Here is a 24,126-nt window from a genome sequence, read left to right as displayed (position 1 = left end):
TGTTTATTCAGCTTTCTCAAATAAATGGTCTGAGCCCAGGCCTCAAAACAATACATTATCTTTGTTTAGTTTGTGTGCCTTTCAAGAGCCTCTGTCAGAAGCTTCCTTCATCTTTAATTTCTACTCCCCATTTACATACCCAAATGGGGCTGTGCTCTATGTAGTCAAAACTCTTACTACTACCGTTTACTTTGTAATTCAGAACTTAATATCTATGGTAAAGTTCTCACTTTGTGGACCATACTGAGAAAGCATATTAACCTTCACTTCTTGCAGAAGAGCAATAAATTGTGGTTTTATGGCTTTTTTTTGTTGCTCACAGTGTTTGGATATTCGCTGTTAGCAGAAGCAGATGGAGGAGGCCTGCAGAGAATAGTCAGCCCTGGAATGGTTCTGCAGTGAGGATTTACCAGCTGTAGTGAGAACTGTTGTTATTACCACTCAGCTGCTGCTGACCTTCTGAGAATAACCAAAGGGTTACAAATGTCACAGACTCACAGAGGTTCACATGGAGGATGCTCAGATCAGCTGATCATAACAAATCAAAGAAGCTAAGCAAAGGGCAGGAAAGGAACAAAAAAAAAGAAGAAAAAAAGAGAGAGGAAAAGGACTGGCAAAAACACCAGCTTACTTGTGAGCTCGACGGAGATTAAAAATGCTGGGGAAAAGTCAGATCTGGAGAAACAGTGAAGAGACTTTCTATTCCTCCCTAATTTCACACTGTTTGAATGATCATTTCTATTCATAGAACCTTTCCTGTACTTATACAAGTGTTTTTCAGCTGCTTTCAGATTATAAAGCAGGCACTCTGTTGTTTTATGTACCACAAAAATGTGTTTATCTGGAGTTTAAATAGACAACTTTGTGTATTTCATGACCTTGGTGGAGAGAAACAAAGCAATGAACTCACCCCTCACAAGCAAAGATAAATCACTGAAGTCTGCAAGCTACCACTATGCAGTGCATCCAGCTCTAATTATGTGATAAGTGGATGGACCCGGTGTTAAACATATTTTGCAGAAGTTCTTGAACAAAGTGCTTACACTGGTTATGCAGATAGCTCACTGAAAGCCACAGGAATACCAATTATTATGCACACAGTATGAATCTCAATGAGTAGAGGAAATACTGGTCTTCTAAGTAGTTGTGGGGGTTTTATGTTTGCTTTGCTCAACAGTCCTCTATTTCTGTCAGTGCGCAGAATAAAAGCATTTGTTCTCTCTCTAAAATAACTTCATTCTTATAGCACTGCAGCAGCTTCTTTGTTTCTAAGGTCATTGGTAATTTGATCCTGAGTGGTGCTGAGCTTTTCTCATCACATGAGAAACCTGCAACCAGCTAATTTTGACAAGAAGCAATAAACGGGAAGAAGGAAAATAACAAAAAGGTAATTTAATTACTCAGATAGCCAGAATATTTACATAGAAGTCTTCCACACACCCTTAGAATCATAGAAATACCCAGGTTGGAAAAGACCTTGAAGATCATCAAGTCCAACCACAGCCTAACCATAGTAGCCTAAACTCTAAAAACCCTCTGCTAAATCATATCCCTGAGCACCACATCCAAACGGCTCTTAAACACATCCAGGGATAGATATTCAACCACCTCCCTGGGGAAGATCCTTAGATTGGTATCCTCATAACACAACTCTGAAATTTTAACATCTCTCTTGATCACGAGCTTTCTTTCTCACTCACTTTCGATATCTAAAACTATTCTAAAAATGAAATCTAAATGCCTATGATATTTAAAAACTGAGATTCCTAAACTGCTTGCATGATGTTGTAATGAGTCATGTTGCTCAGCACTCAGAACAGTTGAGAAAACTGAATGCAACAGACGTTGCCACATGAATGAAAGTAATGAACAATTATTAACCATGAGGAAGTGGTGCAATTTACAGAAATTGAATGTAAATTTCAAATGCTGTGCTATTTTAGCAGTGAGGACAGAATACTCATAGTCTTCAATTACAAATAAATATATGTTTATCACCAATCAAATGCTTGTTTCATTTCACATGGATTTGGTAAATAGCTTTCCATTTGACTAATAGGTACTTTCTAAACTAGTAAATCCATTGCAAATGAACTCTAGTACAAACACGTTCGCACCTAGATCTTTGCCTCAGTCTGGACAGAATATGAGTCAGTCATGAGAATACATCTCTTCTGTTTTCACCAAACATCCAATTTAATATATGATTTAGATATGATTTAGTGGAGGGTTTTTAGAGTTAGGGTATTGGTTAGGCTGCAGTTGGACTTGATGATCTTCAAGATCTTTTCCAACCTGGGTAATTCTATGATTCTATGAATATTTCTGGGGAAAAACACATAAATATCACAGAATTAACACAAGGGTTATTTATTTTAGGAAATGGAGAATATAACCTGAACTGTGAGTAGGGTCTTGCTCATCTCCAAGACACACAAGTTGAAGGAATGAGATTAGTTAGGATTCTCAAAGGGTAACATTTTGCCAGAAAGGCAAGGTAGGATCAGTGTTGACTTTCAGATCACTGAAGAAGGGAAAGTGAGATTTGTTGTTTTCAATTTGCAATCTGAATGGACAGATTTAGCCTGTGTTGGGAGGTATGTTTAGAATAGAAAACAGTATTATGTCTAAGTAATTTTTGTAAAAGAAATATAGAAAAGAAAGCCAGGAGGGACCTTAGTAGTGCTTTTAGCTCAGTAATTGGTCTTCAACAGGATTAGCCAATATCAAGAATAAGGCAGGGACTCTCCAAGCTACAAGTGTGTGTCTCAACAGCCTGAATTGAAAAATAAATCTCTCCAGATGGTGCTGTGAAAGTCTCATATCCTCTTCAAACAACAAGCAGACAGGGATGCATATTGTACTCTAAGGGCTGTTTTACCCCAGTGGGTAGCACAACTGAATCAGAAGACAGATCTGGAAGTCATCATAAATCATGATGACAAGCAACCTATTCGCTTTCAGGTCTCTATAGGAATTGATTAATCATTTATTAAAGCACATATTAGTCATTTATTACTCTTTTATAAACCATGTGTCACTAGATATTCAAAATATGAGCAGATCTTATTTTTCACTTAAGGCTCACAGCACCAGTATATCTCAAATTTCACTAAGGTGATGTTCTGTCAAATTATACCAGTTTTATCTTGTTCACAGGAGGCAAGCTGCTTTATTTAACTGGAAAATTCATCTAGGTGGAAAGAATTTCACACGATGTTAGAAAAAATAATCTATCCCTAAAATAGGAAAAATATTTCCCCAAACATTATTCTTCTGATATTAAAGAACTCTTTCTATTTTACATACAGTACATTCTCCTAGAAAAGGATGAAGTTGATGGCGAGGATGGAAGTAGCAGAAAGAGGAATTGCCTCAAGAGCAGGACTGTCTCCTGGCTAAAATAAAGTCTCAATTTCTAATGAACAAGTGAGAATGCTCTGATAGGTCCAACTAATTCTCAGTGTATGACTAAGGATGTGTGGCTGTCCCAGATCTATGGTGAAGGACAATGTGAGAACAAGATGGACTAAAGACGAATCATCCTATTAACCCACATCATTGCATTCTTTTCCCTAGTGTCTGAAAGCACTGGCAAAGAAGAGACAAGTAACCATATATGTGAAGAACAGATATTTTGAGATGTGTAGAGAAATGGGACAGTAACAAAACAATTAACTGGGCTGAATCTCACAAAGCAATATTCAATATATTAACCTGTCAAAGTACCTGACACACAACCTCTCAAGGGCTTACACAACTCTACTGAAGTTAATGGAAGTGCTTTGCTGGATCACAGCCAGGTTGCTCAAGTTTTGTGGTTATACCTTGATGCACCGCCAATGAAAGAACAAAGGCCATAATTGCACTGGGATGGAATGGTTGTGGCATGCTAGTGAAAAATAATAGCAGATGGAAGAACACATTCCCTAGATGAACACATTCTTATCCAGCAAAACCTGAGTAAACACTACAGAAACTACTGAGAAGCTTCATATAGCACCAAGAGAATGTTTAGATCTTGCTGAAAACAGCAAATAAACCTATTAATGTGTGTTTTGAATAGGTGTATAAAGAACTGGCTACTAAGAAATAAATATTCTAAGTATTAGTAAACAGAAAAGTATTGCTTAGGTTTAGATCCATAGACTTGTTTCACAAGAGTTTCTCAGTATAGTCAAAAGAAAAGGAAGATCAGTCAAGTGTCAAAAGGTAAAATTCATCTCCAATGGAGAGAGACTTGTTCAAGCATGGCTGAGATTGCTTTGAAATGGGGACTCAAAGAAACACATATAGGGCTCCTTGGGAACAGAAATATATGGAGAAATTTTCAACTTTAAAGGAAGTTTGAAAAATTATTAACTTTTTCTTGGCATTAATGTCATTGAAATCATAGATATCTTTTTAAACATATACATAACAATGCATTGCACAGAACTTCATTTTGTCCACAGTCTATGTATATGGTATTGTACTAATACAATGTCCAGACTTTAGTTTGAATGATGATGAAAAAATATATTTAAATATACGTATAAAATCCACATCTTAGGAATTTATTGCCTCTCACTTTGTCATACCAGGAACTAACTTGGCTCTTGTGGTTACAGATGTAGAGAATGCACTGAAAATATGGCATAACTGAGCTATCAACAGCATACAGTAAACAATGGCCATAGATATTTTAGGCAGAAATTATACTGCCAGAAAAAAATACAGGCCAGTAAATATTCCTTTGTTTATAACATGGAAACAGACAGTGAGAGAAAATATCTTGAAAGAGAAGGAAGACAGCTATGAAAATACAGCAATACTATACAAGACTAACGCTAAAGCAGCCATCTCTAAACACACAAAAACCAAACCTTTACATTTACTATATTTATGCTTTCTAAGTTATCATGTAGAATATGCCTTTTTCTTTCAAGTCCTCTTCAAATCAACAGTACTGTAGTATGCATCTTGTATTTAAATATAATAGGTAAGTATTTTAATCAATAAGCCAAAGCAAGTGGCATTACCTTTATTAACTGACACTCTCCATTCACTCATACTACATAATTAGAGTGCTTGTAAAGGGACCTGATACCATACATCTAAAGACTGATATTTTCTCCTTTATACATGGGATAAGAACACAACTTAGCAAGGCAGAAGGAAGATTTCTGAGGTCATTATCATCTCAAAATAGTAGTTACATATTCAAAACCAAGTCACAATGTATATATGCATATTAAAAGATGTATCTATAGGAAAATTAGTGTGTCACAAAGTGACAGCGCTGTCGGCTTCACACCTTCATCTCTTTTTCTACACTGACAGAGCCAGATTTCTAAGAATAAAAATATCTTTTACTACCATTACCTGAAATGAATTTATAAACATTTCCAAATTCCCATAGCAGCAGATGTAGTCTAACAGTAGATTTAGGAGCTAAGTAGAAACCCAAGGTTTTTTTTTTTTTACACACTTGCAAGAGGAAACACTTCAGACAAACAGGATATAATCAATACATGTCTTCTTTGGAAAGGAAAGTTTGGAAATTCAAGTAAACAGTACTCTGAAGGCATGAACTGTTTTCACTACTGATGAGGTCAGTTCCTTCCTGGTTGCAAATACACTGTGTTGTCCTAATGGGTTTGTTAATTACATTCAAGAAGGTTAAAATAATACAGTATTTTAAATATATTTCAACCACAGGTTGACAGAAAGCACTTTTCACAGATCTGAAAGACTGATCTAAAGGGCAGTTCTAAGGCCATTTAGTCAGCACATACATACGAAAGGTTTGGATCAGGCTCCTCATTGTACTTTTCAGGAGAGCAAAATGATACTGCTAAAGCGAGCAATTACAGCTATTGCAATTGATTAGTGAAAAGTTATATTCCTACTGGCAAAACTGTCTTTGTTTCTTATTTATTCCTTTTTCTTTGTTTTTATCATCTTCCTCCTTTCTTTTTTAATGTTATTCAATATGCATTTATGAAAGAAGCAATTATTCAAGTAAAATTGCAGCAATTTATTTCAAAATAATCTGTTGTCAAACTGTTAAAATTAGGCAAGGAAAAAAATACATAAAAAGTACATGTAAAGGAAAAAACAACATTTAAAGGAAAAGAATGTCTTTAGAAAGTTCCCTTTTCTACACAGATTACCTGGAAATCAGCATTTCTAGGGCTTCTCACCTTTTGGGAATATTCCTTAAAAACTGCAGAGCTTCAAGAAACATTTATAATAAAATCCAAACGAACTGTTATTCAGTAGAACTTCTGGTCTTTAATTTTCTACAGATGCCAGATGTAAGAACTGCATGCTAATAAGATGCGAGAAGGCTAATAGGGTAGGTGAGAGAAAGGAATACTATGGGAAGGGTAGGAAACTAGTTGCATGCTTTGCCTGAAACAAGAAATTCCCTTTCCCCCCCCCCCACCCCCACCATCTTCAGTGCTGTTCAATGGAATTCAACTTGCAAGGAAAAAGACTTTCCTTGAAAAATTTCACCTGTAAGTTGAATTTAAAGCTTTTAGGACCATATTTTTCAATACAGATCTGACAACGTTAGCTTTTCTACAGCTGAAGTGCAGAAGCCAGGACAAAACATGTTCCTCTCATCCACGCTCAGGCAAGATCTTACCTCCTTCTTGGTAAATTCTGGTGGGTGGTCATTTTTGTCATCAATAACAATAGTGGCAGTTGCAGTTCCAGTAAGTCCCACATCATGGCCGCCCATATCCTTGGCTTCAATAACCAGCTCGTACTTTGGCGTTTCCATTGTCTGGAAAAATTACAGAAAAAATTTAAGAAAACCTAACAGTTACCTAACAGAAACTTTTATTTCACATGAAGATTTTACTTTCTGCCTGTCAAAACACGGTATAGAAATGGATCTGGTGACACAGTTAATGCTTTACAAAAACATAAAGCTTTCTCTGAGCTTCAGCCACGACAATGGCTGTTTGGGATACAGTATGAAGGAATACAGGTGAATGCTGGTCAGCAGTATATAACCAATTGTTTAAGAAGGTTAGAAAAGAGATAAATTAAAATATAATTGCTCTTTAAGAGAAAGCTTTCACTTCAATGCACTGGTATTTAGGAGCCTGTCTCATCCGCGTTATGATGAGTACATAATTAAATACTAATGCCACAATCCACATCCTCATTCATTTTATTTTATTAAATCTAATTCATTCTGCATATCAGCATTTAGAATGGTAATCTAAGTTTGCTTCATGGTAAAAAAAAAAACACCACAAGAGAGCAGCTTCTAAAACAAGCAACAACTACCTGATATTTTATGAAATAATGTGATTTATATCTGTGTATCCAATTTCTCTACTATGGTTGCTTATCTGACTGTCTACCTCTAGTAGAAAAAGACAGCACTAACAACACAGGTCTACAAGAAAAGCCATTTTTGGTTTATCTACTCTGAAAAACAGCTGTGACTTGGGGAAAAACAAGAAACTGCAGCCACTGCTCTGGAGTGGAAATGTTAAGAGCATTTGTAATTCACTCCTCTTACATCAGACATTAAGTACATCTGTTTGTTCACTGGACAGTTGAATATTAACACAGCAAAATTTGTTACCAGCATCAGAATCTTCTCTCATGAAACACCCAGGGTTTTGATACAGATTTCAGTGGAGACAAGACTGGGCACCTAATTAAAATGATTATTTTCCCCATTTGTATGGCTGCCTTACATGGAACCATCTGCCTAAAGACCATATGTGTTGTATCACTGATGGAGAACACAGATGGGAAGGTGCTGCAACCACCTTTAAAGCTATATGGTAAGAATATCACGTGTAGTGGATTTTTAAAGCTTTCAAGAAAAACAAATCTGGAACTCAGGAGAAAAGCTACGTAACAGCACCAGAAAGGGTTGTTCACTCAAGTGCTTTTTTATCCTCAGAGCAGCTCTATCAGCCATCTGTGCATACAAGAACCAAGGCTGCACATCTTTGACATCACTCATCCCGTGTCCTTCAGGCAACACTACTGCAGAGAATTAACATGCAGAGAGGAAACTTGTGTGAAATTCCAGATAGCAGCATTGATCTCTGTCTGCCATCCATACGCTGCCTGATGAAGCAGAACCAAAGAGGCTGGAACAGGGCTTACCCAGTAGCAGAGAACATCTCACCATCTACAATTTAAAACAGGCTCAATTTTCATCCCAGGCTTAGTGAAGCTGCCTCCCTAGGCCACATAATCTGCTTTATAGCTCACGAATTCAAAAGCATTCACTAAATAGTACATTGTGTATTTTCCTGGGTACACACAACATACTTCTCAGAGCACATGTGAAAAAGGAGGCTCCAAATCCTGAAGCATTTGAGGCCAAGACAAAAGCAACCCAATCAAGTTGCTTATCAGATCAATGTGTCACGAAGCAATATATTTGCATGTAAAAATCAATGAGTCAAGCCAGAAGTCCTAAAAACATACAGACTACTGATCAGTTGTCACTGCCACGCTGAGAATCCTAAGAAAAGTATTTCCTTACATTATTTCTTAACATTCATCACAGAAGGCAGCAAACTCAGAACAAGATTTTGATTTATATCATAGTATAAATATACATGAAGAAATATTAGTGTTATCTCCAACATAAATTCAGGTTATAAAGTGGCACAAGATTTACAGTTTTCATATGTTTCTTTTCTAAAAAGTTTTCAATGTATTAAAAAAACTGTATGAAATTTCTCTCCCCTTCACTAAATGTACCTTTTTCATTATTTTCATTAGGAAATTATTATAATATGGGAAACTTGCAAAGCCATTTATCATTTTGCGTTTATAAACGTCCCTGCTCAAAAGAAGCCCTCGTTTACTCATAAATTAGCCTTTTTTCCTTTGAAAACTGTCCCATTTTCTGTTGAAAGCAAGACTATTTATGCTAGAAATTGTGTCTATTGCAGCAGAAATTTCTGTGACAGGAGTCCAATGCTTAAGTGTGCAATGGAATGTGGAAAACATTGAATTTTGAGTCGTATCACATATCATTATGAATACTTCACACTTTTCCTGCTATGCAGCACTTTCTACATCTAGTTCTGTCACCAAATATTTGCTTTGTTAGGGAAAGCAAATCCCAACACATCCAAACCCAAGAGTCCTGTTCCCATCAGACTCTCCCTTTATACAAGGAGATTGCAGTAGAGGAATATGCGACAACTCTCAAGGAAGTGGATCTACAGTTTAAAACAAATGATAGATGATTTTAATAAATGAGCATTAAGTTGCTGTTTCTGTGGTGTATTATTTATAGCTGTGACTTCGTGGAGGGTTGCACTGTTGAGAGAGTTTGTGTAATTACAGCAGGGGTCCCATTCCTATCCCCATAAATTCTCACTGAAGTCATTTAGCCACGGCAGGGGTGACAATGGCAAATAGTCTGAATTGCCAAGGAGGTGAGCCATGTCAGGAGAACTCTTCTTTGAAGGCCCACCCACTGCCAACATCACCAGTGCTAACATTTGTATCACATCTTACTCCCTGCCACCCCAGCATCTCTGGTTCAGCCCTGGTAAGTAACACGATAAAGGACCTTTCTGGCATCTTATTCTCTGACTCCTGACAAAGCCAGCAAGATGTGATCACAACAGTGCAAAATAAACATTTCAGTGTGTCTATGGGCAGTTAGAATAAACCAGATGATGAATTATATTAAGCATAGAATGGATCCAGTTAACAACTGTTTTCTGACAATTTTCAGCTTTCAATGCATATTTCATACAGATACAGTAGGAAAACTATTAGTGACTTAAGAAATGCAAGCTCTTGGTAGTGCTTCACATCACCAGCATTTACAATACCAGTCTTGGTATGGCAGAGGGGCAGAGGCAACCAAAAAAGGCTTCTACAGGTAAGGAAGTGCAATAGCTGAGGAAGTGAATGTCTTCACTGAACATGTGAACACTGGAGTCATTTGATTTATCTTTAAATATTCAAATGAAATATCAACTTTTTTTGAGCATCACTATGAGAGTCCGGGGATATAAGTCATTTCTGTATTTGCCGTCACTGATGACCTCAGGAACACAGTGCTCCTGAGTGCATGTATTGTGGTGCACAATTAAGTTTTGTTTAAGATCTTAATGAGCTGATAAAGATCACAAAGTGTAGCACCCAAGTGAGAAACTGAAATCAAGGTCTGGTACTTTAATAAGGAAACACATCCAAGCAGTGCGTAATTTGTTTATCTGCACAAAATGGCCATGGTAACCTTTTTGTTTAGGTGTGGGAGGAATCAGGGAAAATGTAGTTTGTCTACACCATCAAAAACAAATACATTGATTTTATCTATCTCCTGAATTTAGGCTCCTAAGTAAAGCAAAAATGTCTGTCAATGAATTAAAGCTGCAACTTTGCATCATAGAATCACTCAGGTTGGAAAAGACCTTGAAGATCATCAAGTCCAACTGCAGCCTAACCAGTACCCTTACTCTACAGACCCTCTGCTAAATCATATCCCTGAGCACCACATCCAAACGGCTCTTAAACACACCCAGGGATGGTGACTCAACCACCTCCCTGGGGAGCCTATTCCAGTGTTTAACTACCCTTTCTGTAAAGAAGCATTTCCTAGTGTTTTCCATCAACTTCATTGGGGTTATGAACTCAGAAGGAACAATCAAGGTGCTTATTTGAATGCTTAACATAGAATTTAAGTCTTAACTTCTGAAATTCGAAAGTTTTGGTCAGACATTTTGTTTGAATATTAAGTGGAATAGATAATAGTTTCACACGAATGAAGAGTGTGAGAAAACTCTTCTAATAAAAGACTTTTTACCATTGGCACTTGGAATACTTATGACTAAAACTAATCTATGAAATTGGCATATGGATTGCATGTGTATGAAAAACACTTCTTTCTGCCTGAAAATTGAAAGCCTGGTCCCTGTTAGAGTACTTCCAAGCACAGCGTGCATTGGGAATCCTATTTACTAAAATAATACTTTCTGTTTTTCCAATACAGCTACCTATTTTCAGGAGATAATATATTTTCTGGAAGGACACTATACTGCACATTTGGAAATCTGTTTGTGAAGCTGAATCTAAACTAAGAAGAATGTGGATAAAGGCTTAATCTTCTATGTCATGTGAAGATGGACGGGCTTCAGAATTTTAGGCTACGTTAGTTTTTTGTTTCATCTGTAATTCAAAGAGGTTTCAACAGTCATCCAACCTATTTTCCTGTAGATGTTCACAACGTTGTTTCCACTATTTGTATTTAAGTATGATGCAGAATGTTCAAAACATTCATAAGGGCCTCAAGTGTATTTAATACTTGTTGCCAATGAGTGCCTGTTAATATTTTCTATAACAATACAACAATACCACAACACTTCTACTGTAATTATGTTTACAGACAACATACTCAGGCATATTAACATATTAGCAGTGTGCTATCGTATGATAGTTTTCACTAATGCCTTTATAATATAACCAGAAAGAAAAATTCTTTGAATTTAAATAATTTCAGTTCGTGCTAAATAAATGCTTGTGTTCATTTAAGATGGTAATTGCATGTAGTGCGCACTGAATACATCCTATTAAGACATAATCAATCTCCTTGTTAAGTAACAATATCAACATTCAATCTAACATTGTTCCAGAGTATGCTGTCAGGATTTTGACAAATGTAGAATTAAAAAAAAAAAAAATAGAAAAGGAATAATGTGACTATTAACAGCTCTAACAGATATAATGCTTTTATAATTATAATATTAGCTTTTATATTAAATGTCAATTGCCACAGTGTAAAAAGCACAGCATAGTCTGAGGCTTTGCATTCAGAGCTTGAATTACAGCTTGATGAATTAAAAAAAATGAAGTTTGTAATGCAAATCCTCTTTAGCTCACCAATTTACAATTTTTTTTATATCAGAAAGGAAGTTCTACAGTTTAATCATTGTAATAAGGCACTCGTGTTATGAAGAAAATCAATATCTGTTTACTACCCATAGGAGAGAGAGTTCATAGGTAGATCTAGAAGCAAAAAGAAGACTAAATTTTCTCTTTGAGCAGATGTTAAAAAAGAAATTGTTTCCAAGTATGTGATTGAGATAGCTTCCTCAATCCAAGGCCAGAGAATAAAGTGCTTGCATTAAAGCATCCCAGCAGCTGAGGAAAGTGAGGTAAGACCCTGTTCTCGAGTACAAACAAGGACTTCAGCCTGGTTGTCTGATGTGCTGAAGAACTAAACTTCAAGCTAGCTTTCAGGAGCACTCAAAACAGCAACTCTCTTTGTGATTACATACATTTCTTTCAATAATGTGGATTTTTTCTCTTCTCCCTCCAAACGTTGTGTTTCAAAATACGCTCAATTTTGACAAATCAGCATATTCCCATAAAAACTGTTCTCTTGTAATACCCAATCATCTCTATTTGCAGTGTTAGATATTTCATTTTAACAGTCACGATTTGCAATTCAAATAATCTGCAGACTAAAAGATATTTGCCAAAAAAAAAGTTCAAATAATTTTAATCCATTAACATATTAGAGATGAACAATCTGTTTGCAGACAATTTGTGAAGAGAAAGAAGGGCAAAGCTGTTCTAATAAATTATTGCAAATTATTCAATCATTCTAAGTCCCTGCCATAGATTGAAATGAGTCTATTTAAATCCAAAGCATAAATGAAGAGGCCAGTTTCTCCAACACAGTAACCCATCATGGTTATCAGTACAGACAGTTTTTCAGATATTTCTATATTAAAAATACCTCTGCTAGGAGGATTCCCTAACACATACGAAGGGTGCAAAGGCGACACATTAAAGGTTGGTACACACAGACTATTTAAAACGTTGTTAAAACTGCTGTAACTTTACGAGGAAAAATCATGACCAGCCCTCAAATTGTTAAGCCTGAGAATATGCTCAACCTTTTACATAAATCAGCACAGCTCCAATGACTTTGCATTGGCTGCCCAAGCTTATTTCTATATGTTTATTAAGCTACTGTTCACAAACAACCACACACACACGCTTTCACGCCACAATATAAGGTGCTGCATTTATGGTAAAACTGGTAGGTTGCCACGGATTTGCACTTAGTTCTGTATTGTTTTGTATGCAAGTCTGCCTCCAGATCATCATGGCATCCATCAAGATTATAAGTGCCCTCAAAACATACATTTTGAACAAAAATCTAGCAACATCTCTCAATTCCTCCAAGCACAATGATGAAGGTAATATCTTCTTCCCTATTGCAAGTATAATCGCATTAACATTTGGGAAACCTTGCTATCAGTGAACAGCAACAGAGTGCTAGTGATGGTGTTTGTGCAACACAGACTGGGACCTAATGAAGTTCTAAGCATTTCAGCCATGGAGGATAAACCAGTTCACGATAGAAATATTTCATGCAACAGCAGTAACATAGGGCTGGTCAGCACTCCTCTCCATTACCTGGAAACAAACTGCTTTCCTAAATTGTGTGGACAGTGGCCAATGTCAGTTATCACTGATCTTGTTGGTAAACATACATCATGCTCCTGCAGCAGGAAACAGAGGAATTCTTCACTGAGCAAAACAAAAGAATCTGTGAAGGATGCTTATCAGTACTTGAGTTTGGTCCTCCTTGAATCTGAATCAAGTTTAAGAAGCCCTTAAGTACTTCCTGCAGGCTTAGAAGGAGGATACTCAACAGTTCCAGGAGATAAATATTACCTTTCACAGAATTATGTCCCATAAAAGGCATCTCCAAAGCAGAATGGAAAAAAAGCTAGATTTTTTTTTTTGAGTATAACCTTTATGTTCGTAACCTGTCAAGAAGAGCATCTGAATAAGGCAGAGGGAATGTTTGAAGCAGTTCAGCCAAACCCCAGCACATTTCTTTCCTCACAAAGTCAACCCTGAACCAAGCAACACACCAAGAACACAGCATAGTTCCTGAATGCTATATGCCTTTGTACTCCTGAACTGTGCTTATTAGCACACATTACTACACGATACTAAATGAAACGTAATGCTGATTACCTTATGATTCATCACCATCAAACAGTCTATCATCTTGCCAAAGATGAAATTAGATTAACAAAGTTTATCCCACTGAGATCTGCCTGGATGCCAATGCAACACTTGTGCTAATTTACCTCTTTGTTCCAAGACATCACAGATCCACACAGTGCCCTCATTTTTCTCATCAAACATCAAGTCCTAGATGGATAATTCAGGGAAATCAAGTTTATTTAACAGCAACCAGCAGACAATAACAAGCCCAGGAAAGCTGCCTGGCTGTGTGTGCAGGGTTTGTATACACTGTTGTGTCCACGAGGATTAGGAAACAGCTTCTGGGGTGAATTACTCTGTAGTTCACAGTTACTATGCCTCTGCACTATGGTGATGTCTTGGAATCTGGCACCTAGATTTCTTTCAGCCAAAACCCAACTGCAGAGTATGCTCTGCAATTCATCCAACACACTGCAGATACAGTGTGACTCAGTTCTGAGTACAAGACTAGAGTGTGATGTGAAAGACTGCAGCATGCAATATGGAGATCAGTCCATTAGCATCAACTGTTTTGCTCTACAGATCTGCTTTTTTCTGGCCTACTCTGTTTGCTAACACAGAAAGAACTTTCCAGTCCACAATAAACAAGACTGTTAGCTTTCACCAGCCAGTGACAGCAACCTCATAAGCCAGAGGCAAAACAAGGAGATGGAAGAGGAGACAAGAACCAAAAGATCCCATGAAGTTCCAAAGGCTGTGACACAACTGGGTTACGGCAGTCACCAAGCAAGTCTGAACCATCCAACAAACTGACAGTACCTGCTGCAGGGCTTTTCCAGTAGGTGCTTCATCCTTATCCCCAAACAGCACTTAGATTTACAAGTGCTTAACATGTTTCCTGAACTCATTTTATCCAGAAGAATGTGAACTAGAATGTGTGTTAAGGTCTGTGGCTGATCACTGGGAAGCAGCTTTTCTGACAATCTTTGCACAGCAGTTTTCTTTCAGTTTCAATTTATAATCATCTAAACCAATATTCTCCATCTAGGTAATAAAAGATAATAAGTTTTATGATACCTCCCTAATGCCAAGTCTTTACATAATCTGTTATCAAATGAATCAAAATGAAGCTTACTGGGTTAACATCAGAAACCACATTCTTACAAATTAGGAACACTTAGGCTGTATTTCCCTCCATAAACATTCCAATTTCCACAACAGCAAGCAATGCTATAAAGGTCAGGATGGAAATTGTGTTCCTGCTGTGTAATCTGCTTTGCAGATTTGTACTGGTGGTCAAAATGCCCAGAAAACTCAATTACTGACTTGCTATGACAACCATACATCAGCAGGTCTAGATGGACAGAGGTTATTTCTAAAATTACTACCCTAATGCAAAAAGCATATTCTGTGATTCCAGTTGTACAACCTTTGCCTGATGTTTATATTGTTAAATATTAATGGAAGCACTGCCTATTATTTCAGGCATATTATCAGGAACATAATATTCTAGTTAAATAGGTACATTCTAAGTTGGAGGGTAAAAAAAAAAATAAAAAAAAATAACCCTCCATGTCTGAGAAATTTAAATGCAATATTCTAATCAGAATAGTGACCAAATGTTAATTTTAATCACCATTATCATTTTCCCCTTAACTTTAATTTTTTATGCAAATCTTCTTTTACTTTAGTGTTCTACTGCCAGTAATAATTCCAGGTACACTCTGAAATAAAGGATCCTGTTGAGAGTGTAATGAATCAGCAAATTATACCAGTTTCGCCCATGGACAAAAACAATTCTAGTGACAGCATTTATACCCTCGTTGGGTTATACCTACAGAATATAAATTGATCTAATTTTAAATCATCCACAGGAAAATGGTGTAAAACGGATTTCAATTACACTATTGCTGTTTTACAAAATGGCTTCCCACACTATGGGGTGAATAATCAGCCCCTCCAGAGGATTTACTTCCTGATGAAAGGAGTAATAATGGAATTTTCCATTTAATATTTCTCCGATTTCATTCCTTTCTTACTTAGTCCTCAGCATATTTTTTTATCAGCTTTCTTGATAAAAACAATTACATTTCTTATTTAGAACTTCTACACTTTCCACTTTGATTAGTATGTTTTGTTTTTGTTAACCTTTCATAATGCTACTCATACCTTCCAAAAGCATACAAAAATCAAATCAGTCACCCCCCCGAGTTCCCTCTCATCAGATGCTGTTTCCTTGTAATCTCACCAAATTCCTACGGAATTAGCACTTTCAGACTACATCTCTGGTACTCTTCCACTGCTTTGCACAGGTTTTGCACTGCAGCACTGTTGTTTTTGATAAACAGTGATTCTAGCTGCTAAGGTTTGTGCCTCTTATAGGTTTATGTCCACGTATCAGAACTGCATGCAGCTTATTTCTGTTAATCAATCAATGGCTCTTCCCATTAAGAATGTAAAAGAAAGAATGGATTTCCAACTCATACATTTAATTAGTATACCAAGATAACTATCTACTTATGGCATGAATTTAATGTGTGACCCAGGGAAAATAAAAATAAAATGTGGGAAGATGGTGCACGCAGAAGAATTATGTTCTCAAGGACTTTGGAAGACTGAATAAATGCACAGCTTTTTGCTTAAATAGAAAATCTCTCCAAAAGGAATACAAGCCAGAACCCTAGCAGACACTTGACACAAACTATAGAACACAGTGCTCAAACAATAAGATATAATAGAGGACAAACTTGACTCCCTTCTTGTACAGCCAGCCAAGCAGCTGCATGTTCTTTTATGTATGTTCTTAGAAGCATAATTTTATGGCACAAAATCTTGCTTGAGATTGTGTCAGTGTAATAAATTTTTCTTTTAAGAAATACAATATATTTTACTTATTATTTTTGCCTGAACTAAGGACATTCTCAGCAAGTAAATATTTGTCTAATTTTGCTTCTTTGCCCCACACAGCATCACAATAAATCTGGCATATCCCTGAAGATCTGTGATCCTGGCATTCCCATCCAAGGAGATACTCTGCCAAGAGGTCTGCAATGTGGCAAAATCTTTAAGCATTTGACCATTTAAGGCATAATACTGCACTAGCAAAGATCCAAAGAAATCTTATGCTCTCCATTTTTATATCAAGACATTCAGTTAATATTTTTAATAATGCCCTATTGTAACTTTCTAAATCATATACAAGGTAATTTGGCAAAATGTATGGATTTGTTATAAGCTTATAGTGTGTTAAGATTACGAAGCAGGAGTACTAAATAGTATATGAAAAAATCCTACATTCATGCTATATAACGCTTGAAATCATCAGGAGGCCTGGCTTCATATACAATATTCCTTCATAAGAAGTCCCCAAAATGCAGTGTAAATTAAATTTAGATGATTTGCTGAATCACGACAGAAATAAAGTTAAGAGCTGAAGACTAAGAAATCTACTGCATTGTTGTTGTTGTTTAAATCAAGGAAGAACAAACTACAATTAAGTGAATGATTTCTACAAGACTGGAGAGAGAGAGGTCAACATCAGAAGTAGGTTATGTGGGATATGGAAGTAACCAGAGGTCAGGGAACAAAGATGGAGTAAGTTTGTAATGGGTTTTGTAAACCTGAAGTGCCATTTCCAGGCAGTTCTTGTACACTAAGAGCAATAAAGCCAACAAAAGAGAGAATGGGATGGGAGGCAGAGCTAGCAAGAAAAAAAAAAAAAGGAAAAAAAAAAAAGAATACTTGTCTCCCCTGAAGAACTGGAGGAGACAGTGAACCATCATTAAAGGACACTTCAAGGCTAGAAATTGCTAAACCATAGCTGTGGTTACAAGAAGCACTACCATACTTGGATGGGAAGTATTGTGCCACAGGGATTGTTTTCAAACTCAAAGTCCTGTGTTGCTCCCACTATTACTTGCTATGAAGGTGAAGGATTAGTGGTTTGCTTCTAGTCCGGCAGCATGTTACACTCTATGTGTCTACAAGCACACTCTTAACCTGTTCCCTTCAGTCACCTCAGCTCTGCCAAATCTCCATCTATTGCTCCAAAGAGGTACATGTGCAGTGCCTGCATACTACCACACGCATGGAGGCCTGATCCAAGTAGCATGGGCTGCTGAAAGGATCCATACAACCTTGTGTTCCCCAGCAGGGTATTTTAGCATATCTCATATGGTAGAAGACAAATACAGAGCTATAGTGCAGACGAATTCTGGCCAAGCTCCAAATGTTCTGATAAGCAGGTTTGCCCTCAAGCAAGGCGAGAGCTTTTAATAGCATGAAACAAACTGGGTCAGAAGCCTTTCAGTGCATCTTAGACACATGTAGATAAATGTAATTTTGTATTACTGTCAGACATCTCATAAAGATTTGTGATAATGCCAAATAAATGACTAAGGCACCTTTTCAGTTCTCTCCAGATTAGCATTTTCTGTGTCTAGAATGAATACAAGGGGAATGCATGAAATCCTCAATCCATATTTATGGATGCCCTTCAACAGCTTTTGGAACCAATGATAGATTTGATGAGACCAATCAGATCAAGATCTAATTCCTGACATTTCTGCAGGTCAGAGATTACATGAATCAATCACACTGGAATCCTCTGCAACTTTTATCGAAACTAAGAAACTCTTACATAATTAACTTATCAGATTAAATCTCTTACCCAAACTAACAAACAAGTCACAGTTATGGGATCAGGTTTACATCCTGGAACTACTTCAAAATATTTTTGTAAAAAGAAATACAAATTTGGCATGGCAACTGTAAATCTAATAGGATTTAAATATATTTTTTTAATTGAATACTAAAAATAGAGGGTATAATTGTAATGACAATTCAAGCTTAACAAGAGTAAAACAGCAATAAAAGTCTTACAAGGAACATCCCTCTATTTCTCTCTCCCCCCACCTCTCTCAATGGAAAGGTCTCAAACTATGATTTAATACAATTTCATTATTTGAACTGAGATTAACAAATATTAGTCTCATTATAAATTTTAATGCTATTTGCATAAACTTTATTGAGAGAAGAAGAAAAGGAAAAGAGAATTTTCAAATTCATAAGAAATAAATGCAAGATAGTGTTTAATTTTCTATTGCCTTAAAAACCTATCTAGGTCATTGAGTTAAACTATTTTCTAGAGGTAAAAAAAAAGGCTGAGTTAACACTGCAAGAAGCAGAACTGATTGAAGCAGACTAGATGGTATGTAGTGAAATAAGTAGCTTAATAAATAGATGGAGACAACACTCTAAAATTACTTCCTTTCCAAATGTTCAGTGCCTGGTAAGATCCTGACCATCAAAGCAGGAATAGTTCTATTTGTGGGAATCTAAACTAAAATTTGTATTAGTTAGGTATTAACTTACTAAAGCAGATTGCATTCAGATAAACGTAAAACTGAAAAAAACTCAATATCTCTATTTTTCTCCCAGAGAATTTAAAGGCAGGAATGGATTATCAATGCAGAGTTCAGTTGCCTTTCAGTATCCTCCCTCTATATGGCTTTGCCTTCTCTGAATCTATTCCAGTTTCAAAAATATTTCAAAGGCACTGAATGAGAAACTTGCACATTCAGCTGTCCCCTCCTACAGGAAGCATCACAAAGAAAAATAAAAATCAAGAAAGGTTTTCTCCCCGTGGGAGAGAAACTGTCTGCAGTTCTCTTGGCTTGATGAGAAAATTCTGAATGAAATCATGATTCTTGGCTAATAGTGATTTTTGCCACATAAGAACTGTCTGTAAGGTCTGAATATGCCCTGGTGCGCACACACACACACCTTTCAAATACAAAATATGAGGTATAGTTTTGATCAGTCTCAGTCTTGGAAGAGTTATGTTCAGATTTGTCTATATTTTTGAGATACAGTTCCATAGAATCTAAGCATTTTAACCCAAAGCTGAGACATGCCACTATCAATACTTAATATTCATGGACTATATCCTTTAGACAGAATGCACCTCCTCCCAAAGTACTTAAGTGTCAAACTCTGTTCTTAGCTCATCTGCAGTGCTTTATTTACCAGAAGTCAATGTAGTTCATCCTAACAGCATCAAAAGGATACATTAAGCAATATACTATTTAAACCCATGGTGGAGCAATTTGCTCCTGCTATAGTGTACTGCCATCTATTTAGCATGCATTTAATAACTAGAAATACAGAAATGCATTTTTACATGACAATCCTGATGTTCACATCCATTAACAGGATACAACAGCACATCACAGACCCTTACACATACTAATAGACCAGCTTGGCTGTCTAGCAAAAAAAAACCTGCAGTCTGGAAGACTGTGCTCCCAAGCACTATAGCATTATAGTAAGAGAAAGCAGCACATGTCCTAATCCCTGCTGGAAAACATTTCTGCTCTATTCAATGGTTTGTGGTTTCTTGTTTTTTATTTGATGTTATTTTATTTTAAATATTGTATATATTTTTTTACAGGGTGTTCCAATTAAAGTAAAAGTTTAATTGATTTAGGAGGCAGTGGGAAGGGTGGGGTTTCAGGTCAGGTCAGTTGCTGACTACTTTTCTTCTGAGTGACACTAATTGGTACATTTGCCTGAGAATTTTAAAGGCAGGAAGCTTTGGGGATATTTGCACAGACAGTTTGGTTTATGTATATCCTTGTTTATTAGATTGTTCTAAGGAATCAACATGCACATCCTGACTTTGAGACAAGCTTTAAATCCTCTAAAACCCTTGGAAGTAGTTAGTTTCTACCATTTAATTGCTACCTTTTATTTGATGTGATAGGGCTTAGTGATGATCACATGAAGTCTGATATGTACACGTTCAGAAGAATGGAACGCTTTCTTTTATCTGTTGTTTTCATCTGAGTTTCACCATGTAGAAAAAGAAGGGAGGGGAATTAAAACTCTTTAGCTCCTTGTAAAGTTGGCCTTATATTTCTCAACATCCAAATGATGTATGACTTTCTTCTTCCTGAAGAAGTCATAAGAACTTTCTAACATTAAATAAATCAGGACTGAGGAATCATAAAACATACTTGAAAAATATGGTGTATTTCAAACTTGGAAGGCCTAAGGAAGGATTTCTGTTATTCATGATATTGTAAGCTCCGCTTTCCTTCCAATTCTTTATATGGAAAGCTTAATGGCCATGGACTATTTGCCTCATTAGTTATGGTGCTAGGAAATAAAACAATGGGAAATATTCATTGCAATACTTTCCTATATTGAACCTGCAGTTGGTTAAGTATTAAAACAAGCTGCAAGGAAAATTAAACCTCTGAATTAAATGGAAGGTGTGTTTATGAATGCAAAAGACAAACTGAAGACTTTACTTCTCATGGTTTGTAGAGGTTATTCTGTAAGGGCTGCTTGCTTTGGACTTACTCATCTCTATATCCTGCAGCTTTTCATTCTTTTCCATTACTATCAGCTCTCTAATAACAGAAACTGGGGGCACATCAATAAAAAAGGAAAGACCCAGACAACTGGAAATAAACCTCATTATCAGAGACTGTATTTTGAGAAGACTGTTGTTGTGTTCCATACTATATTTTCTGACATGCAATTACAGTATATGTTTTATTACTAAAACTACTGTTTTATGATTAGGTTAACTTCTTTCCATCCATGCAACAGTTTGTGTTGCCAAATTTGGAGGCAATAATGATTTGAAAGTTCAATACATGCTTACTAAAGACTGATCTCAGAAAAAAATAAGGGAACAAAAGCTGCATTTTAGGCTTATTATGCTGAGAATTTAGTTCTAATGTTTGGCAGTTGGCATAGATTGTGAGTGACAGCATATAGACAAAAATGAATTGGTAAGCCTTGATCTGGAAATACTTCAAACAATGTCCCAGGTGAATTTTGTCTATTACGCTTTTAGTATCCTATGAAAGCAGACAGACTAGATTGTGTGGAAGTACACATCACCCTTCTTTCAAGTACATGTGGTTTATCTGAGTAGCAAATTGTGGGAAGTCACATCTCTACCACATACATCTGTCCCAAAGAGAAGGTAAAATGCTATCATCTAGCACAGCTAGATGTGTGGACAAGATCTGGGGGGGAAACAAACAAATATGGTTGAGCCCTTAATGCTAAATTCATACTTGAGTATGAGTTCAAGTTGAAAACAGTCAAGTGAGTCCCAACACCATTTTCATTGTCAGTTTCTGCATGGAAAGATTCTATCTCTATATTTATTCCTCAGTTTAATACAGTCAGATATTTGAAATGGAGTAATTTCTCTGACTTGTTGGGATCATCTTACCAGCATTATGAGTTTTGCATTCTTCAAGTCACAGGCAAAACTCAGAACAGTGCTTGTTTTGTCTTATTGCCTGAGAACAATAGAAATGAGACTCTGATCTTTTGAAACAGGAAGCAAATTTTAAAGACAGAACTATTGTATGTACTCTGGAAAATTGTCACTGGCACAGCTATGTTGCTAAAAATACTCCTGCCACCTACCCAGGCTTCAAAGTGATGCATATAGTCATTTTTATTCATATCTACAATTTGTGTGGGGAGACCTTTACCTTGTTCCAATAAAAATCAGTGTAAAGCTGCATCTCATCTGCCCATAAAAGAATTACAACCCAGCCATCTCACCACCTTAGACTCTATACCTTCCCTTTCAAAATGAAGAAGGTGAAAGAATAAACTGCCCTGCAAGTCAAAATGAAGCATGTTAAACAAAGTCAGCTGTGTTTGAAGCTCCTGGAAAGGAGAAAAGAGGAATTTCTCAAGAGCAGTGCACATACCTTTCTCATGGCCTGCAAGACCTTTACTCAGAATTAATCGGCCACTTGTAGACTTGAAAATGGGGCAGGTTTTCATACAGAAAGGAAAAATCAACTCACTGCCACTAAGATAAATGAAGCTAGAGCAGATTCTGGGCAGTAATCAGCCATGATGCTGGGCTGACAAAGCGTACAACCATATCAGAAGTCCACATTCTGAAACAGTTGGCTCATTCCTGCTTTTTGAGCACCCTTGCTCTGCAAAGGCAGCATATACAACAGCCATTAACTAGCAAGAATTTAATGTCAGAATCTTGCATTGTATCTCATAAGGCCTGATAGAAGAAAGGAATGCACACTAGTTAATATCAGGGCACGGTGCAGTTTCCCTGTCCCCATCTTCAGAATTATCTGAAGATAATTCCTGAAGGATGCCCAACCAGGGCCAGCAGACCCAGCATTCATTCAGACTGTGAGGAGAAGAGCAGGCACTTAGCGGCAAGCTGCTTATATCCATTTCGAGCACTGGGGTTTATTTATGACAACCATAGAAAATGAACTCTTTAAAAACTAGTCCACTGTGACAGCAAATTTTACATCTGTTTAATTACTTCCTTCAGTCCTTCTACATTAGTGGAGGCTTGCTTTCTTTCGCTTGTACTATGTAGAATAAGTAACAAAGCCAAGCCTAAACCCTAAATGGAGAAAATTAAAATACATAATTTGCAAGAAACATTTGCAACATGTTTTGACAAAAGCAATATCAAAGCACCATCTGAAACAGTTCAGAAATATTAATTTAATAACACATTATTTTACCATAAGCAAAGGTAATAGATTGCTCCTGGTTTATATAGATGATCGTGGCTTGCAATACAGAATTAACAGGGACCCTTCTGCATGTTTTATACTAACGTTTAACAATTTAACATGGTCTTTCAGTCACAGTGTATGAAAACTACATTAGATACAGCTAGATATTAACAGCTTTTAGCCAAATATTTACCAACATTCTTTAAGTTATATTCCTATGCCTGGTGCTTTCCTTCTGTCAATGAGGCATGGCAGCAACTCAGAAAGACTGCTTTAGGTCAACACTGAAGTGAATGTACATCGCTCAGTAAAACTGATAAAGAATGCCATTGAAAATACAGTACCTTAAACCCTGGTTAGTACGTTTGATGACTGTCTCATTAGTAACACAGCAAAAGCGCTTCAGGGATGTTACTGCAGTTAGAATTGATGACTACATCCTTTTTTAGATCTAAGGATGGCAGGAAAGTGACACCAGAGATCTAGGAACTACGATATGGATTTAGCCTTGCTTGCTTCTTCAGGAAGATAAGGTTATTTCTTTCCCAACACTTCTATATTTCGTTTTTAAAATAAATTAATATTTTTAAAGGCCAACGCTGTGGTTTCATTTTTCACTTTG

The 24,126-nt window shown here is 36.6% G+C and overlaps 1 protein-coding gene across 2 annotated transcripts in view; it reads right to left on the bottom strand.

Annotated features, from left to right (window-relative positions):
- The window catches only part of CDH13 (cadherin 13), a 389,565-nt gene that overhangs the window by 68,359 nt on the left and 297,080 nt on the right, over window positions 1-24,126 (bottom strand). For both annotated transcript variants that reach the window (XM_015874147.3, XM_015874146.3), the window contains exon 8: window positions 6,635-6,775. In XM_015874147.3, coding sequence (XP_015729633.1) covers window positions 6,635-6,775 — 141 coding nt within the window. The remainder of the gene's footprint in view (window positions 1-6,634; window positions 6,776-24,126) is intronic.

Source organism: Coturnix japonica, chromosome 6 (genome assembly GCF_054131305.1).
Source record: "Coturnix japonica strain WE chromosome 6, WE-NBRP24, whole genome shotgun sequence".
Classification (NCBI taxonomy): Eukaryota; Metazoa; Chordata; class Aves; order Galliformes; family Phasianidae; genus Coturnix; species Coturnix japonica.
The sequence above is the reverse complement of the archived record's forward strand: the minus strand, read 5'-3'. Positions and strand labels throughout refer to the sequence as shown.